This window comes from Alexandromys fortis, unplaced genomic scaffold, assembly GCF_014885135.2.
Source record: "Alexandromys fortis isolate MF-2015 unplaced genomic scaffold, M_Fortis_MF-2015_v1.1 scaffold_9, whole genome shotgun sequence".
NCBI classification, from domain to species: Eukaryota; Metazoa; Chordata; class Mammalia; order Rodentia; family Cricetidae; genus Alexandromys; species Alexandromys fortis.
The window spans coordinates 18086415-18102631 of NW_026067892.1; the positions used below are offsets into that span (position 1 = coordinate 18086415).

The 16217-nt window shown below is 40.1% G+C and overlaps 1 protein-coding gene across 2 annotated transcripts in view; it reads left to right on the plus strand.

Annotated features, from left to right (window-relative positions):
* The window catches only part of Ddx50 (DExD-box helicase 50), a 28975-nt gene extending 19381 nt beyond the window's left edge, over positions 1–9594 (plus strand). For both annotated transcript variants that reach the window (XM_050138086.1, XM_050138094.1), the window contains 7 exons: positions 1013–1174; positions 2295–2414; positions 3172–3245; positions 3468–3627; positions 6669–6803; positions 8532–8576; positions 9104–9594. In XM_050138086.1, coding sequence (XP_049994043.1) covers positions 1013–1174; positions 2295–2414; positions 3172–3245; positions 3468–3627; positions 6669–6803; positions 8532–8576; positions 9104–9382 — 975 coding nt within the window. In that variant the 3' untranslated portion in view covers positions 9383–9594. The remainder of the gene's footprint in view (positions 1–1012; positions 1175–2294; positions 2415–3171; positions 3246–3467; positions 3628–6668; positions 6804–8531; positions 8577–9103) is intronic.
* Positions 9595–16217: the final 6623 nt, after the last annotated feature.

Consider the following 16217-nt stretch of genomic DNA (forward strand, 5'->3'; position numbering starts at 1 on the left):
TTCGTCTACACCCCCCGCCACCCCCCAGACAGAGTTTCTCAGTAGCTTTGGAGCCTGTCCTGGAACTAGCTCTGTAAACCAGGCTGGTCTCAAATCCACAGAGATCTGCCTGCCTCTGCCTCCTGAGTGCTGGGATTAAAGGCATGTGCCACTACAGCCCTGCCAAAACTTACTTTTAATCAACCCAAACAAACAGAAAAGCTGAGCATGATATTTATAATCTCCGCATTCAAGAAGCTAAAGCAGCAGGGTATTGAGTTTGAGCCTAACTTGGGCTATATTTCAAGATTGTCTATAAAACAAAAGGAATTAGAGAAACATGTTCAGTCCAACATGTAGCTCTGTGGTTGAAATGTTTGTTCCTCCTAGGAAATACTTGACCCAGGATGAACAAAGGATTCAATCCATGACACTGTGGAAATAGAATTTGTATAAACTATCTTTCAAACTATTAGCAATTAATTATTTCTTAGAGGCTGATATTGAATAAGATTTACATTTTATGTAATATCATTTCTGCAATGTTTTGGGTTTAAATTTTTTACATTTATTTATGTATATAGTGTTTGAACACATGTACTCATGCCAATGTAAATGTGGAGGTCAGAGGACAGCTTGTAGGATTCTATTCTTTCCTTCTGTTTAAGAATCAAATTGAAAAAAAAAAAAAAGAATCATAAATTGGGGGCCTGGAGAGATGGCTCAGTGGTTAAGATCACTGACTGCTCCTCCAGAGGTCCTGAGTTCAATTCCCAGCAACCACATGGCAGCTCACAACCATCCGCAATGAGATCTGGTACCCTCTTCTGGCCTGTAGGCATACATGCAGACAGAATACGGTATAATAAATAAACAAACAAATAAATAAATCGTTTTTTTTTTTAAATCACGCATTGTTCTTAAAGATAAAATTGAAAAGTAAAGCAAGAAAAGGGCACAGACTGAATGATGTTGGGATACCAAGTTATAGATATGAGATATACACTTATTTTTTTGCTTTTTTTCCTAATAGAATGCTCAATGTTTGCATGGGGACATTGCACAGTCACAGAGAGAAATTACCTTGAAAGGCTTCAGAGAAGGTAGCTTTAAAGTTCTAGTGGCAACCAATGTGGCTGCCCGTGGCTTGGACATTCCTGAGGTTGACTTGGTGATTCAGAGTTCTCCTCCACAGGTAGGAAATGGGGTTTAATTTGAATAATCAGAATATTTTGTAAATGTTACTTTATTTATGAAGTACTGCTTTTGATATGAAAAACATGTCTTTCATTTGTTGTTGATCTTAGCCTCTGTTAGGATGGTATTACATTGATACTGCCCTTATAAATAAGTGATTTTATTGTTTGCGTCTGAAGATTAATCAACACAATCATACAAGGAGCCAGAAATGGTGGCATGTACTTACAGTCCAGCACTTGGGAGGCAGAGGCTGAAGGGTTACTGCATGTTCCAGGCCAGCCATTGGTACATACCCAGTTCTTGCACAGAACCAAAGAATGATGGCAATAACATCTCATTGAGGAATTTAAAAAAAGTTTCATATACAGAACTCTAGTGTATGTGGGTAAATAGCTACTTTTTAAATAGCTGCTTTTTAAAATTTAATTTTTTAAAATTAAAATATAATCACATCATTTCTACCTTCCCTCTTCTTCCCCCAATCCCTCCAAGATACTCCCATTGTGTTATCAAATTCATAGCCTCTTTTTGTGCACACACATACACTCATATTCCTAAATACATAAATAGAATCTTCTCAGTCCTTATGTTACTCTTATGTCTATGATTTCAGGACTGACCTCTCGGTATCAGATAACCAACTAGAGGGTTCTTCCCTGAGGAAGGCTATTTTTCTTTGTGTTCCTTAGGTGCCTATAGTTTCTTGTCTAGGATGGGAGCCCTGTGAGATTTCCTCTCTTTTTGTCATGTCTGTTGAGGTTGTCCTTGTTCAGGTTTGGATTAATAGCTTTTAAATTGTCTTTTTATTCCAGAATTCTAGGATATAGATTACTCGTGATATTGTAAAGTACAGAAGAATTGAATGTATTTTTGCATTTTTTGAGAAATGGTCTCAGACCAGGCAGAACTGGAGCTCTTCTTAATACAAGGCTGGCCTTGAACTTGATGCTCAGCAGCCTCCTAAGTACTGGGATTATAGGCCTGGACTACCGTGCCTAATCTCTTTGGTGTTTCCTCCTAGACTTGGGTCAGCCTTCTGAGTACTGATTACAGATGTGCATCATGGCTGGCTTACTTGTCAAGTTTATAAAATGAATTTTCTTTTTTCTTCTAAGGATGTTGAATCCTATATCCATCGCTCTGGACGCACAGGTAGAGCTGGCCGGACGGGAATTTGTGTATGCTTTTATCAGCCAAGAGAAAGAGGACAGCTGAGATATGTGGAACAGAAAGCAGTGAGTAAAGTGAAATTGTCTCAATTGTCTTACCTAATGGTGCCAGAGAAGAGAGTGTTTATGCTTGTTCTCACAAACACAGTGAGAACCTACCCAGTATTCCTCACCTTAAGCTACATTTGGATGTCAAGCGTGTGGAGAGCTAAATTTGTATTAGTTGTAAGACTTTGTTTTATACAGCTTTTATTGTGAAGCCAGAAGACCTGACATGCTCCTTTTTTCTTGGAATTTCTCCCTTGATACTAAAGTTGAAAATGTGTTAATGGTTCCAGTATCATCTAAGCATTGTGAATGGGTAACGGACTCTCACTTGGCATTGCTATTTTAGTTAGGTTCATAATACAATAACCAGTTTCATTAAAAATGCATTTTTTATGACCTGTATTTTCTTGTAGTTTTTCACATTTTACTGACTACCTTTATGCTTATTTCCATATACTAATATATTTTATAAAATTAAAGTGATAAGAAAAATGTTGATAGGTTAAAATGACATCTTTTTCTCTTTTTGAATTGGCTTTATTTTCCAAGTGAAATTCCATGATTTAACCAAGGGACAATTTTTTAACTTTTTTTTTCGTTGTTGTTTTCTTTTTGGAATTGATTATAGATGATTTGTTAGAAAAAGCAATTTTTTTTCATCTGCTAGGGCTTGGAAATCTTTAAGTCCAAGAAATGGAAATTCAACAAACTATATTAATTTAGAAATTAACTATGACGACTTCCTTTTTCTTTAATGTAATTCTTTCATTTTCAGGGAATTACTTTTAAACGTGTAGGTGTTCCTTCTACAATGGATTTAGTTAAATCTAAAAGCATGGATGCCATCAGGTATGCTTTCCGACCTTGCTGAGTAATTTCTCTTCTGTATTAGGCTGTTCATCTTTAAGCTCTCCTAGTTCAATATGAGAAAATTTTAGTCAAGGGTTTTGCCAGAAGACATTTAGTTACATTATTGTATGAAAATGTTACTCTTTCTTTTCCAATGATGATCTTGCCTTTACTTTTTGCCCTGTATATTGACCAAGAACATTTACTATTTTTAAACCATAGGTCTCTGGCCTCTGTTTCTTATGCTGCTGTTGATTTTTTCCGACCATCAGCTCAAAGACTGATAGAAGAGAAAGGGGCAGTGGATGCATTGGCTGCAGCGTTAGCTCACATTTCTGGTGCATCAAGTTTTGAACCACGATCTTTGATCACCTCTGACAAGGTAGAAAAGTGTGTGGAAGTGTATATTTGGCTAGAGAAGGTTAAGATACTGTTGAGATACTGCATTTGATTCCTTCAATAGATTAAGGTTTTGTTGCTGTTTTTGTTGTTGTTGTTGATGTTCCTTTTTTCTCTCTAGAAAAATCTTTCTCTTCTCATCTTGTATATAACGCTTGCAATCCCAGCACTCAGGAGGAAAGACTAGTACAATAAACATCATTTACCATCCATCTTTATTCAACAACTGTTAATACTGTGTAACATATGCTTTATATTCATATGGACTTTTTTCCTTTTGTAAACTGAAAGTTGAAACATGAAGACATCATTCCTAAATGTTTCAACTTGTATCTTCTAAAAGTAATGATATTCTACTTAATGACAGTATCACAGTCGAATCTGCTTACAAAGATGGTTCTATATCAGTCTTCTGATATCTGTATTTAGATTTGCTTCTGCCCATACAAAACATAGCTCTCACTCCAAAAGGAGTATGAGATAGTTTTATTTTCAGCTATATGTGAGTTACCATAAATTTGGATTTAGGTGACTGTGGATGATGTGTGCCACTGTGGAAGTGGTTATGTGTGCTTTCATAGTCGCAGAACTAAAAGTCATTAATTAGAGAACTTGCTACATACACTGATGTGGACATCAGGTAGGCAGGTTACAGCCAGGTGGGAAAAATCTCTTTTAGATCTTTTTTTTTTTTTTTAATATTTATTTATTATGTATACAATATTCTGTCTGTGTGTATGCTTGCAGGCCAGAAGAGGGCACCAGACCCCATTACAGATGGTTGTGAGCTACCATGTGGTTGCTGGGAATTGAACTCAGGACCTTTGGAAGAGCAGGCAATGCTCTTAACCTCTGAGCCATCTCTCCAGCCCTCTCTTTTAGATCTTAAATGTGACTTGATAGCATTCCTAGCTTTTGGTAGAAGGTATTGGTCTGCTAAGATTGTAAATTTCTTTTGTTTTGTTTTACCTAACAGTACCTAGAGGATCCCTAAAAACTCAATAGATACTTTATAAAATAATATTTAGCCAGGAATAATGGCATGACTGTAATTTCAGCATCCAGGGGGCTGCTAGCTTGGGCTACATACACAGCTAAACTTGTCTCAAAACCAAACAAGCCAGAAGTGGTAGCTCATGTTTGTAATCCCAGTACTCAGGAAGCAGACAGTAGACTGAATTTTGAGACAACCCTGGTGGACATAAAGGTTTTAGACTAACCAGGGCTACATACTGAAAATCTGTCTAAAAAATAACCCCATGGATATTTGTGTGCCACTGGCTGGCCTAAACTCACAGAGATTTCCTGTTTAGGCATGCACCAACACACACCAACCTATGTATTTTATTTTGGAAGACAAGGTCTTGCTATTTATCCCAGGTTTGCCTTGAAGTCTCAACAATTCTCCTGCTTCAGTCTCTCAAATAAAAAAAAAATTTAAAACTTACTTTTAAAAGAATATGTTAAGGTACTTCATAACATCACTTACCGCTAATTCTTGTTCCATAAAAGAATTCTTTGGCGGGCTGGAGAGATGGCTCAGCGGTTAAGAGCACTGCCTGATCTTCCAAAGGTCCTGAGTTCAATTCCCAGCAACCACATGGTGGCTCACAACCATCTGTAATGAGGTCTGGTGCCCTCTTCTGGCCTGCAGGCATACAAGCAGACAGAATACTGTATAAATAATAAAGAAATAAATATTAAAAAAAAAGAGTTCTTTGGCCACACTACAATCACATTTGGGGAGCAGAGGCAGGAGAATGTTGCAAATCTGAGGCCAACCTAACCAAGAATAGTAGATAGATCATCTAGCTTTTAATTAAATATCTTGGCAACAATGTACAAATGGCTTGAAATTCCTCTTATGAATAGACCATATTTGATGTCTTATTTTTTTTTTTAATTTTATTTTATGTCTAAGAGTCTTTACCTGAATGTTTGTATATGCACTGTGTGCTTGCAGAGCCTTCAAAGCCAGAAGAGGGCAGCACATTTGGTACTGTATTTACCACTGGCTGGTTGTTAGCCACCTTCTGGGTACTAGGATTTGAACAGGGTCCTCTGGAAGAGCAGCCAGTGCTCTTAACCTCTGAGCCATCTCTCCAGCCTGCAGCCTGGTGTCTCTAGCTCTGAAGTCTTCATCGTGAATGTCCCATAATGTATTCTGCTTGCTGCCTGTGTGACTTCATTTTTTATCTCTCTCTGGATTTCTCTGGCTGTCTGAATCTGTTTGATTTTACTTCTACATTAACTCACTTCTGCAAAGACCTTTAGGCTTACTCATCTTAGCCCCTTCCCCTTAGGCTGTGTGGCTTCCTTCTTTATCTTGACCTCTGCTTAAATACCATCATACTGGAGAAATCATTGATCACTCTGGTCCTCTCTTCACTTTTTTACATTCTTTATGATACGTATCACTGGTATTTTTATATCCTTTGGTACTATTTCCACTTCACCCCCACCACAAGAAAGCTAAGTTCGTGAGGGAAAACGTTTGTTTGTTTGTTAGTTATTAAATCTCTAGCCCTTGGCAAGGTCTAGGGAACAGGATAGGAGGTAGTCATTAAGTATGTGCTAAGTAAAACATTGTGTTTCATGATGGTTCTTTTGCTGTCCAATGCCGCTTATGGACACTTACTTATTTGTGGTTGTCCTCTAGAAATTTGGAGATTTTAATGTCTGTTTTTGCTTTTCACTGTTAAGTAACTGAATTTTAATGTTTCTTTAGTCTTCACTACTTTTTCCCAACTCTTTCTGTGATGCTGTGGCCTAATTGTGTCTCATAACACATAGAGCATAGCCTCTGTGTGGTCTGTAAGAGCAGTGCACAGCACACAATGCTTTCAGTGATGTGTGCACAGCCTTCTAGTACTGTTTGAGAGAAGTGAGTTTTCAGTAGCCATATTACATGTAGGCACACTGCATGGGATCTGCATAGTTAAATCAGGAAGGATCATAGAGTTCAAACTTCATGGTCCTGCTGCTGAATTTTTCCCAAGCCTAATAGGACTTTTATTTCTAAAGGGGTTTGTGACCATGACTCTGGAAAGCCCAGAAGAAATACAGGATGTTAGCTGTGCTTGGAAAGAGCTTAACAGAAAGCTGAGTACTACTGCTGTGTCTCAAGTCACCAGAATGTGCCTCCTAAAAGGAAATATGGTAGGTTTCTTTAGATTCAATTCTAGAAGCATTCTAGCCAGTTACTGATAATATTCACAAAGACTTCAAAGATTTGGGATTATATAAATGGTATCTTCCTTCAGAGTTGTAAGTCATTCTGTCTTGTTTGACTAATACCTCACTTTTTGTTGTTGTTATTATTTGAGACAGGATATTCCTATGTAGCCCAGGCTGGGTTGGACTCAGGGTTCTCCCCAGTGTTGGGATTGTAAGCAGATGACAGCACACCTGCCTAAGATTTGAGTGATCTAAGTCTCTGCAGTGGTTTACTTAATACGTGTAGTTATATGTGTTTATTTTTAGAGTACTTTCTGTATAACAGTTGAACAGCTCTTAAAATTTAGAGAACGTGGACTATTTTTGTTGCTGTCTGCTATTGGCTGCTGGTATGAGGGTCTTTTCTTTTGAGACAGTATTTTATAGTAGCCCAGGACAGCCTTGAACTCTTGCTCCTCTTCATTCTACTTTCCAAGGACTGAGGTACAGGCCTGTGCCTGAGTAAATTACTGTGAAGCTTTTTGTTTGTTATTGTTTTTTGATACAGGGTCTCTTTGATCCAGTCCTGGAACTGCCTCTCAGACATCTACCTGCCTCTCAGACATCTACCTGCCTCTCAGACATCTACCTGCCTCTGCCTCCATATTGCACCATATTGCACCACCACATTCAGTTTAAAGCTTAATCTTAGGAATTGACTTCTTTTAGTGTTTGAGATAAAATAACTCAGATTGTTTATTTTACATTACTACATAGATTAAGTTGGGGAATCTCAGTGAGTTCTAGGTCAGCCAGGTCTTCAGAGTTAGTTCTAGGACAGCAAAGACTACACAAAGACCTGGTCTCAGCCGTGTAGTGGTGGACGCCTTAAATCCCAGCACTCAGGAAGCAGAGGCAGGTGGATCTCTGAGTTGGACACCAGCTTGGTTTACAAAGATAGTTCACGGACAGACTTCAAAGCTACTGAGAAACCGTCTCAAAACAAACAAACAAAAAATCTTAAGTCTTTTGCAGTGCTAGGTTTTGACCCACTTACTTGCATGTAATAAGCAAGTACTATACCTCAGACCTGTGTTCCCAGCTTCTCACTAATGTTTTAAAGAACTTTATTAAAAGAACCATTTTCTTTCCTTTTTTTTTAAAGATTTATTTATTAATTATGTATACAGTGTTCTGCCTGCATGTACACCTGCAGGCCAGAAAAGGGCACCAGCTATCATTACAGATGGTTGTGAGCCACCATGTGGTTTCTGGGAATTGAACTCAGGACCTCTGGAAGAGCAGCCAGTGCTCTTAACCTCTGAGCCATCTCTCCAGCCCTAAAAGAACCATTTTCTTTCTGTCTTTTTTCTTCAAGGCAGGGTGTCTCTATGTAGTTCTGACTGTTTTGGAACTAGCAATCCACCAGCCTCTGCCTCTTAAGTGCTGGGATTAAAGGCTTGTGCCACCACTGCCCAGCTAAAAGGACCATTTTCTAAGGGACACGGGACATTTATAGTTATCTACAAAAAATATTCTAGGTACTTCAGAGTCTTATTAGTATACTTGGTTCTATCTGAGATCAGAAACTATAGTAAGTACTACAGATCATCTGTGCTTATGTGTCACCTGCTTTGATCTTGTAAACAGTCATGGAAAACATATGTTTTAAAAGCAAATGCAACAGTAGTAACAACTCATCTATCTAAAATCTTTTTATTTTTCTTTTAGGGTGTTTGCTTTGATGTTCCTACAAATGAGTCAGAAAGATTACAGGTATTCAAAAACTTTTATCTTTTAAATAGCTGAGTATGTTTCTTTAAAAGATTGTTTTGAAAAGCCAAAAAAAAAAATCGTTTGAGTCATTTATCAAGCCTAAATCAATTAAGAAAGTCCTTAAGCCAGGCAGTGATGGCACATGCCTTTAATCCAAGCACTTGGGAGGCAAAGACAGGCAAATATGAATTTGGTGCTAGCCTGGTCTATAGAGCAAGTTTCAGGACAGGCTCCAGAGCTACAGAGAAACCCTGTCTTGGGAAAAAAGAAAAGAAATATTCCCTGTCCCATAATTAATTTTTTTAAAATTTATGACATATACATATTTATGACATATACATATGACATATACGACATTCTGCCTCCATGTATCCCTGTAGGTCAGAAGAGGGCACCAGATCTCATTATAGATGGCTATGAGACACCATGTGGTTGCGTGCTGGAATTAAAGATGTGCACTACAACTGCCCGGCTTTGTTTATGGGTTTTAGTTTGCTTTCTGTTAATGCTGTACATTCCTTTAACAGGCAGAATGGCATGACTCAGACTGGATACTCTCAGTGCCAGCCAAATTACCTGAAATTGAAGAATATTATGATGGAAATACATCTTCCAATCCCAGACAGAGGGGAGGCTGGTCAGGCGGCAGGTCAGGCCGGTCAGGCCGATCTGGTGGTCGATCTGGTGGCCGATCAGGTAGACAGAGTCGACAGGGGAGTCGGTCAGGAAGTCGGCAAGATGGTAGAAGGCGAAATGGGAACAGAAATCGCTCAAGAAGTGGGGGCCATAAACGGAGTTTTGACTAAGTATTTGATAGTTAATCTTCCAGTGTGAGCTTGCCTATTTCTGTCTAATCATGTATATTATTCACCAAAAATTAGGTCATCATAGTTGAGGTATTTGTCTGTAATTTGCAAAGAAGTTGGTCGTATTTTTTTAAAAAGTATTTCACAAGAATGGTTGTAAACAAATCTACTTATCCAGCTATACCTTTGAATTAAAAAAAAAAACCCTTTTATTGGTCTGTTTTCATTCTGTGTTCAGAATTTTCTCAGTGTAATTATTTTAAAATATCTTCTACGATGTGGTAATCTTTTGTTTTCAGACATGATTTCTCTATGTAGCCCTGGCTATCCTGGAACTCACTCTATAGACCAGGCTGGCCTAGAACTCAGATCTGCCTGCCTCTGCCTCCCGAGTGCTATGATTAATGTTAGGTCATACATCCATGGGTCATGCGATAAGACAAAGCGTTTTCTACATTAAGGGTTGTTAACTGTTGACACGTCTGGTGAAATGTACCGGCTTAACTTAATACACGGATTTAGGTAGATAGGTATGAAAGCAATATACACTCCCTAATTTATCAATCATTTATTGAATGTCTGTATATCTACTCTGGCAATCACTAGGGCACACATTTATAAATAGGGATAGTCATTAGTTTTATAAAACTCACTGTCTAGCAATCAGCCAGTTATAGACATGAATGAATAAAGACTAAAACTAAACCAGGTGTGGAATGCATAGGACTGTGGTGTACCTATGCAATTTGAAGTCTTTTTAGAAGAAAATCTGACCCATCACCTGTATGTGTGTATATATAAACACATGTATAAAGAGAGAAAGTAGTTTTGTGGGTTTTTTTTTTAAGTTATTTTTGTTTTTGAAGTTTTTTTGTAGCCTAGACTGGCTTCTGTCACTGGCCAGATGACTTTAGAAAAGTGAGTGCCTATAGGCAGAGAGGGCAACATATACAGGTATCCAAAGAATAAGTCTGAAGACACACAATTTAGAATGGTTTTCATAGGGGAGGGGGAAGAAAGAAGATTGAGTAGTTAAGAGTACCCAGTGTTGAAAGCCTTATCTTTGTTGTTAGGGCTTTTTGACTGAGTACAATAGAAAGAACGTTACAAAGGTTTTAAGGTCAGAAATGATTGTTTTTTTTAATTATTAATATTAGGGTTTTTATTAGTATTTTGTGTATTCTGCTTGCATGTATATCGTGTACTATGGTTATGCTTGGTACTATCTATCGGAGGTCAGAGGTGGTATTGGATCTGATGTTTGTGAACTACCATATAGGAGCTGGGAATCGAACCTAGGTCCTCTTGAAAAAAACAAAAAAAGAAACAGAGTACTCTCAATTGCTCATTTCAGGCCTGAGGAATAACGTCATTAGGTTTGTATTTTAGAAAGAGTACTGGCTTCATGGAGATGTACACATTGGAGGACAGCTAGACTGTAGGCCAGGAGACCTCTGAAGAGGCCATAGCAGGACTGGGGATGTAGCTGAGTAGTGGAGTACTTGGCTAGCTGGTAGGGAAAGGACTAAATTCTTAACACTGAAAGAAAAAAAAAGTTGTAGGAGTAATTCAATATAGAGAGATGCTGGTGAGCCAAACTGATTAGTAATGTTTATGTGATGAGAATCAATGCACTTGAGTTACTCATCCAAAATCATAGCTAGATAATATACAGTGGAGTTAAGGGTTTTGTGTGTGTGTGTGTGTGTGTGTGTGTGTGTATGTGTGGTTTTCTTTGTTTGTTTGTTTGTTTTCAAGACAAGGTTTCTCCGTAGCCTTGGTGCCTGTCCTGGAACTAGCTCTCGTAAACCAGGTTGGCCTCGAACTGCCTCTGCCTGCCTCTGCCTCCCAAGTGCTGGGATTAAAGGTGTGCACCACCACCACCCAGTTTAATGAAGGTTTAAGTTCCCACAGAAGCCCAGTTTCTTAACCATTATCCAAAATTAGTGGTAGTGGATATTAAGAAACACAGGTAAGCTGGGCATGGTGGTACATGCTTTTAATCCTGGTACTCAGGAAGCAGAGGCAAGTGGATTTCTGAGTTTGAGGCCAGCATAACTAGAGCTACATGGTGAGACCTTGTCTCAAGAAACAAGTAGCATAGGTAAATTACAGAGTATTTTAGGAGATAGAATTGTTGGGACAAATGTTAGTTGAACTACAAGATGAGAGGTACAAGGGAAGGATTTGTTATCAGGATACTGAGAAGTAAAGTGACATGGGAAGAAGTAGGAATATAATTGAGATTGCATACATGTGTGTGTGATATACATATATTTTTATTATTTATTTTGAAGACTGGGTTTCTACATATCCCTGGCTGCCCTGGAACTCACTATGTAGACCAGGCTGGCCTCAAACTCAGAGATCTGCCTGCCTCTGCCTTCCAGTGCTGGGATAAAGGTGACATCTGGCTATTAGGTATATTTTAACTTCAGTAGACACAGTGAGAGTCTTAAGAAGAGATAAACAGTGGGCAGTTGGGTTTATAGGTCTGAAGCATAAGTTTTCTTACAGAGATAGAGATTTGGGAATAATAAAGTTGTATTCCATATAAATGCAGTTATCCAAGGAAAGCACTGTAAAATTTGAGACTGAGGAAAGAACCAAGAGATACTTCATGCATGAGGGGAAGGAGACCTCATTGACAACACTGAGGGCAGAAAGCTCACGAGTAGCAGGCTTTCATATGAAATCAGGAAGCAAGTCTGAGCTAGTCACTAGATTTGACAGGAAGAACCACCATCACTGGAGTAGTGAGAGTAGAAGTACAGACAGTGGGCATGGTGGCACATGCTTGTAACTCCAGCATATGTAGTCCTAGAGTTTAAGAGGCCGATGGTTTGAAGTGGACCTGGGATACACTTTAAGACTCAAATCACTCTGGGTGTTGGTGGTTATCGCCTTTAATTCCAGCACTTGGGAGGCAGAGGCAGAAGGATCTCTGTGAGTTTGAGGCCAGCCTGGTCTACAGAGTGAATTCCAGAACAGGCTCCAAAGCTACACAGAAACCTTGTCTCAGAACAAAAACAGACTCAAGCCACATATGTACCAAGGCTGAAGAGCTCTTTGTAGAAATTTGGCCATGGGTAGGAGAGAGTAAATCCAAGCTGTGAGTAGAGCACAAGATGGTTAGGATTTTTGTGCACGAGGATGGTGGTCGGATGGGTATCTGATAAATGCTGAAATAATAGGAAGAGTCCAGAAAGGGGAAATTTAGCAAGATTCCTATAAAAACCCAAATGAATGAGGAGATCATGCACAGACTAGAAATTTTAGCTTTAGGTATGTGGGTGGCAGTGCCTTTCAGTATTTTGTTAGGAATAAAACATGTAGGCAAGTCTGTGGTTGCTGAGGTGAAAAGTCGAGGTTAGACATGCAGTGGTTAACATCAGAAGAATGAAGTGGTTTCCCTAGGCAACACAGCAATCTCATTCTGTGTGGGGATGGAGATGGGAGCAGGAGACTGACCACGGTGGCTTCTCCTCAGAGAAAAGATTGGCAAAGCAGACTGGCAACATGATTAATGCCTGTGGCATCTAGACTGACTTCCAGATAGAAGTGATTACAACGTAGTGGGCCAGGGAACTGAAGGTCTGTGAGAGCTGGAGAGGTTTGCAGTCTAAGGAGAGTAAAAGAGGGACTGGAGCGATGGCTTCAGGGGTTAAGGGAGCACAAGTTCAATCCCTAGCACCCACATCAGGCAGCTCATAACTACCTGTAACTCCAGCTTCGGGTGACCTGAACACACACACAGATCTGAAAAGAACATGGGGAAGTAAGTCAGGCGTATTAGTACATACTTTCAATAGATAAGGAGGAAATTGGTGGGTCTCTGAGTTGGGAGCTAAACTGATTATACATAACACTTCAGATCAGCCTACACTGACTAACTGTATAAAAAGTGGAGCAGAAATGGGTTGAGGAAACAAGCACATGGAATGAGGGAAGGAACCCGCATGGGCATGGTCAAGCTGGAGGGGTGCCCTCTCCAAGATCCAGACTTCATGTCAGCCAAGGAGGGAAAACGTGTCTACTAGACTAAGCAGTCACTGGGGGATAGTGGAGCTGCACTGACTTGATTGTGAGCTCTAATTTCACACTCAAATCTCTACTACAGTGCCCGAGTACCAGTACATTCATGGTGTCCCGAGCAATGTTCTGGGTGAATGAGGAGTGCCTGGTTTTTGCCCTCTTTAGATCAGAATCTAATGAAATAGGACATAAAAACCTAAATTTATGGCAGTGCCATACTGGCAAGTTCAGAGAGTAAGAAATCTAGAGACATAATTGAGCTTCATTCAGCAGGTGTTAACAAGGGTGGTGGTGGGTGGTTTGTGACCAGGGAGTTAAGAGACGGCTCAGCTTAAGAGGAATACTGCAGAAAAACTGAGTTCTGTTCCCAGCACCTGTGTCAAGTGGCTTACAACTGTTGCCTTTACTTCCTGCCTCAAGTCATCCAATGTCATCTTCTGGACTCCAAGGGCAACAGAAGGCATGTGCACAACCACTGAGACCCATAAGCACACATAGAACCATCAAAAAGGCTGGGAATGGCCATCTAGGCAAAAGCACATTATAGCTAAGGAAACTGACATTGTCTTAAGTATTTATTGTCAGCTATGAGTAGCACCTATTGCTGTGATCTTTGCTGAAGAGAGCAGTGCTAAGTACAACACTGAAGGGGTTTCTGGGCCTTGACCAGCCACTGAGGGGATTTGTGTGACAGAGATAAGCTGTAGGTAAATGCTAGCGAGGTGAATCTAAGATGGCCTTTCCTGTCATTAAATTAACAAAATTAAATAATAGTTTCTATCTTAAAGCAAAATTGAGTGTAGTGGCAGACACCTGTAATCCCAGCACTTGGGAGGCAGAGGCAGGCAGCCTGGTCTGCAATGTCAGTTCTAGGACTAGGACACCCAGGGCTGTTACACAGAGAAACGCTGACTTGAAAAACCAAACCAAGCCAGGCAGTGGTGGTGCACACCTTTAATCCCAGTACTCTGGAGGCAGAGGCAGGTGGATCTCTGTGAGTTCAAGGCCAGCCTGGTCTACAGAGCAAGTTCCAGGACAGGCTCCAAAGCTACAGAGGAACCTTGTCTCCAAAAAAAAAAAAAAAAAAAAGAAAAGGAAAACCAAATAAAACCCCCACAAAACTTAGCCACAGTGACGCACTAGGGAGGCAGAGGCAGGTGGAGCTCTGTTGAGTGTGAGAGGCAACCAGAGCTACATAGACCCTGTCCCCAGAAATAATCTTTGTATGTATGTGTTTATGTGAATGCAGGCGCATACATAGCAGGGCATACATGTGGAGGTCAGAGTACAACTTTTGAGTGCTGGTCCTTCCACTTTCTTGAGACAGGGTCTCTGTTCCTGTGTTCTACACTTGGCAAGCACCTTCCCATACACCCATTATCATGGCAGTGTGATAGTGTCAATAATGTTAATATCTTATTTCCATTATATGAAAGTAAGACAGAATCAAAAAAATATTTCGGGAACATTTTCCATTTCCAGCCTTCTTAGGTTTACCTCAAACCCAAAGCTCAACATTTGAATTCAGAATTTCTACTACACTTTGATGTCTCCTCAAAGCATTAATATTGCAATGGACATTTTCTTAGGACCTGTGAGATGATTTAGCTGGCAAAGGTGATTGCTATCTCATGATGCAATCCTAAAGAACTGGGATCTATACATAGAACCCATGTAAAGGTGGGAGAGATGCACTTTCTACTCTTTTTTTTTTTTTTCAAACTACTAAGATAAATGTCTCCCAATTATTTGAAGATCTAAGAAGTTTAAAAACTTGTCACCAGGGGCTGGAGAAATGACTCAGAGGTTAAGAGTACTGACTGATCCTCCAAAGGTGCTGAGTTCAATTCCCAGTAACCACATGCTGGCTCACAGCCATGAGATCATGTCCTCTTCTGGCTGCAGGGAAACATGGCAGACAGAGCACTGTATACATAATAAATAAAATAAATCTTAAACAAAACAAATCACTAGTGTGGTGGTACAAATTTGTAATGGCAGCACAGGCAGCTCAATGAGTTTAAGGCCAGTCAGAGATGTAGCGCGAGCAAAAACTAGCATTCTCACAGATCATTCAATCTGCCACTTTCATCTTCCTCGGTGGAGGTAGTGAATTATACAGCACAGGCATCACTGGGAACCCATTCCTAGCCTGAAGGCCCTATTAAGGCCTTCAAACCCCCTGACATTTGTCCATCTCTTCCAATAGACTATATCCTTGAAGTCAGGTAAGTCTTGAGTATTGTGAATTCTAGCCCTGTTTTTCACATTCGATAGAAAGAATGCTCAGGAAGTTTGTTAGTGCACACATGAATAAAAGACCGTACTTTTCTGGGGGGAAAAAATTGGAGGAGGAGGTGGAGAGCTGTTGAGACAGACTCTCACAGGATGATGCCTAGCTGGCCCTTAAGTACGTACACCAGAAGAGACTCAGATTTAGAGATCTGAACCCCTCCCTCTTGCTCCTGAGTGCTGGGATTAACAGCGTGCACACCTACACCCTGCCAATTCTGGTTCTTTTCAATTGTTCATATTGTAGGGTGTGTAAGTGGGCGTCTTGGGTGCCACGGCGCGCGCGTGTGAAAGAACAACTGTGCGGTCGGTTCTGGATTCCAGGGATCGCAAATTCAGGTCACGAGACCTGAGCTATATCGCTGGTACCTGAATTCTGGAGCTCACCAAGGCACCAGGGGTTAGCTGTCACCTCCATCAGTTTCCCACACAGGATTCAGGATACACATCGCAAGACTGCCGGTAAACCCAGACTTGTTAACGGAGGCAGCAGGCTTACGCTCAAGGT